General features: G+C 46.0%; 1 protein-coding gene across 1 annotated transcript in view; it reads right to left on the bottom strand.

The window, feature by feature from the left end:
* Positions 1-2,437, bottom strand: part of LOC107099046 (E3 ubiquitin-protein ligase HECW2-like) — a 33,317-nt gene that overhangs the window by 4,503 nt on the left and 26,377 nt on the right. Inside the window, 6 exon segments of the mRNA XM_015396981.1 lie at positions 137-283; positions 357-486; positions 714-812; positions 1,042-1,194; positions 1,438-1,551; positions 1,940-2,126. Of these exon segments, the coding sequence (XP_015252467.1) occupies positions 137-283; positions 357-486; positions 714-812; positions 1,042-1,194; positions 1,438-1,551; positions 1,940-2,126 (830 nt within the window).

Raw genomic sequence — 2,437 nt, 5'->3', positions numbered from 1 at the left:
TGCACAAGCCCATTTCTCCTTGTGCATGCTCTGTTTAAAAGTTGCTGTTTCCGTCGCTCAGATATAAGCAGTACGCAGCATGAAGCAGAGCGACGATAGAGGTCAGGGAAACCAGAACCCGGGGACGCTGACGTACCTCATAAAATCCTCGGACCAGGCTCTCCGTCTGCTGGGCGACTCCTCGCTCGATACGCCACTTCACCATTCGCTCGATGTACTCCTTCTTGTTCTTCTCAGACACGGGGATGCCGGCCCCGCCCGGCTTCAGCTCCCTCTCTGTGATCTGCAGGACAACCGATGCTGGATGGAACCTTCTGAGTGACGGCACTTTCCTTTTTTAGAAGGCGGACACCCACCTGCCCAAACACCTCCTCGTTGACGGTGAAGGTGAGGTCCAGCATGTCCTCGATGTCGTTGTCCTTCATCCACTGCAGGCTCTGGTGGAACTCCTCATCAAGGAACTCCAGGTCACTAAGGTCACATGGACTGCAGGACCAGAACCAGAAACAGAACCTTTCAGTTCCTAAAAGACCGGCTGACGCTAAAGAGGAACCTTTTGGACATTACGAACATTCGCACAGGAAATATAAACATTTTACCCATAAAAATGATCAATCTGAGGAAAATGAGGCGTTTTCCTCCAGCAGGGTTGGAATAAAGTTTATTTTCCTCATTAGGGAAGAGAAACGCTGCTGGATGAAGGAAACACTTACATACGGAGCAGACCCTTGTAAAATGGACGAGTGAAGAATGCGTCCAGCAGGTACTGATGGACCAGCGCCAGCCCCAGAATCCGCCCGCTGAACCGGAACCTGGATCCAAAACACGGGATGATTTTAATTAATGCTGATTCTGACTCCGGAACGTAGAAAACTAACGGCTAATATCAGACATTTCCTCTCAAAGAGTCTGAAATGTTTTGTTGGTCTGAGGATCCAAACCTTTTCCATCCATCCATTCCCTGTTCCTGATGGATTCTGGACCATATGCAGCGCCGTGCTCGGCGTTATGATCGGCACAGAACCGATAAGAGGAACTCACCATTCGTGGTGGTTGTCCACGAAGGCGGACATGGGGCTGATCTGCACCGTATACGTGTCGTTGGCCGAGTACTCGAATAAGCCGTAGTACGGATTAAAAAGTTCTCTGGACACCAGGAAGAAAAACTCTCTGGACGGTCCGCTGTAGTCCAGCCTGTAGGACGATCATAGAACATTCATCGTAAGACGGAGAGGATCCACGATGTTACGCAACCATTTAAATATGATTATTAATTAAAAACAAAATGCTTAGAAAATAAACCAGCAACATTTAAAGAGTTTATTTTAGTTCATGAGGTGGTGTTCCCCAAGGCTCTCTGCTCGGGCCTCTATGCTATTGAACCGTAAATAAAACCGAGCCTAATCCTGAGACTATAACCGATGGAGTCTTTCTCACCCGTCCTCGCCCACAAAGCTAACGTAGAGTTTGCTCCTCTGCAGATCTTTGCGGGAGTAGCACATGATTTGATTGAAGGCGTCCTCCAGCAGGTGGTCTCTGCGGATGATGAGCCTGAAGACATGAAATCAAACAAACTAGAAGTAAAACTGGACTTGGTGGGGGGATTTCTACTTAGTGCTTTTCTAGACCTGCCAATCAAATTAACAGTTAGCACAGTAGCTTTGGTGCCAAAACAAATATCAATTAAATTGGTACTGTGGTATTTCTAAAGTTAATTTCACTTTCTTTTACCTTTATTATTTTAAAGCCATCTTAAAAATTTTATCAAAAAAATTTATAAAATTCAATTCAATTTATTTCTATAGCTCCTTCTCATCATGTCCTCCTGGGTTAGTTTATGGGGATGATTCTCTGAGCAGATGGCCGCTGCTGAGAGAATAAAATAAGGTGAAAAATGAGGAAACATAAATAAGATGGAAGCGTTTATTTCCAGACGTACTTGACTTTTCCTGGTCCCTGCCCATAACCCTTGGTCTCCAGCTTTCTGTAGAAATTCCTCAGTTTAGCTTCAAAGTCTCTCTTGTAAGGAGCGGGAGCTCGAGCGTTTGCCCGAGGCGTGCCTGGAAACAGAAAAACGGGAGGATGGAGGGAAGCAGGTAGGACAAAGATTATCAGCAGATTAAGGCCTACAGATTTGATGGCTGGGACGATGTTTAGTGCTGGATGCAGGTTAATCCTGGATTGACTTGATGTTTCTGACCCTCATCAGATTCTCTCAGTTCAGTGCAAGATCTGCAAACATAGATCAGACCATCTCCACCCACTGGAAAGAGTCTGTTGCCCATTTTAGATTATTTGCAATATTGTTTGGATCCGTTTCTGTTTCTGTTCAGAAACATACATTTTGCTGCTAAGTCAGCCAGGGCCAGAGTTAGAAAATGTGGGGCCCTAGGCAAAGACAGGCAGGGGCCCCTCTGAATGGAGAAGACATCAAACA

Source organism: Cyprinodon variegatus, unplaced genomic scaffold (genome assembly GCF_000732505.1).
Source record: "Cyprinodon variegatus isolate N-32 unplaced genomic scaffold, C_variegatus-1.0 Scaffold834, whole genome shotgun sequence".
NCBI classification, from domain to species: Eukaryota; Metazoa; Chordata; class Actinopteri; order Cyprinodontiformes; family Cyprinodontidae; genus Cyprinodon; species Cyprinodon variegatus.
The sequence above is the reverse complement of the archived record's forward strand: the minus strand, read 5'-3'. Positions and strand labels throughout refer to the sequence as shown.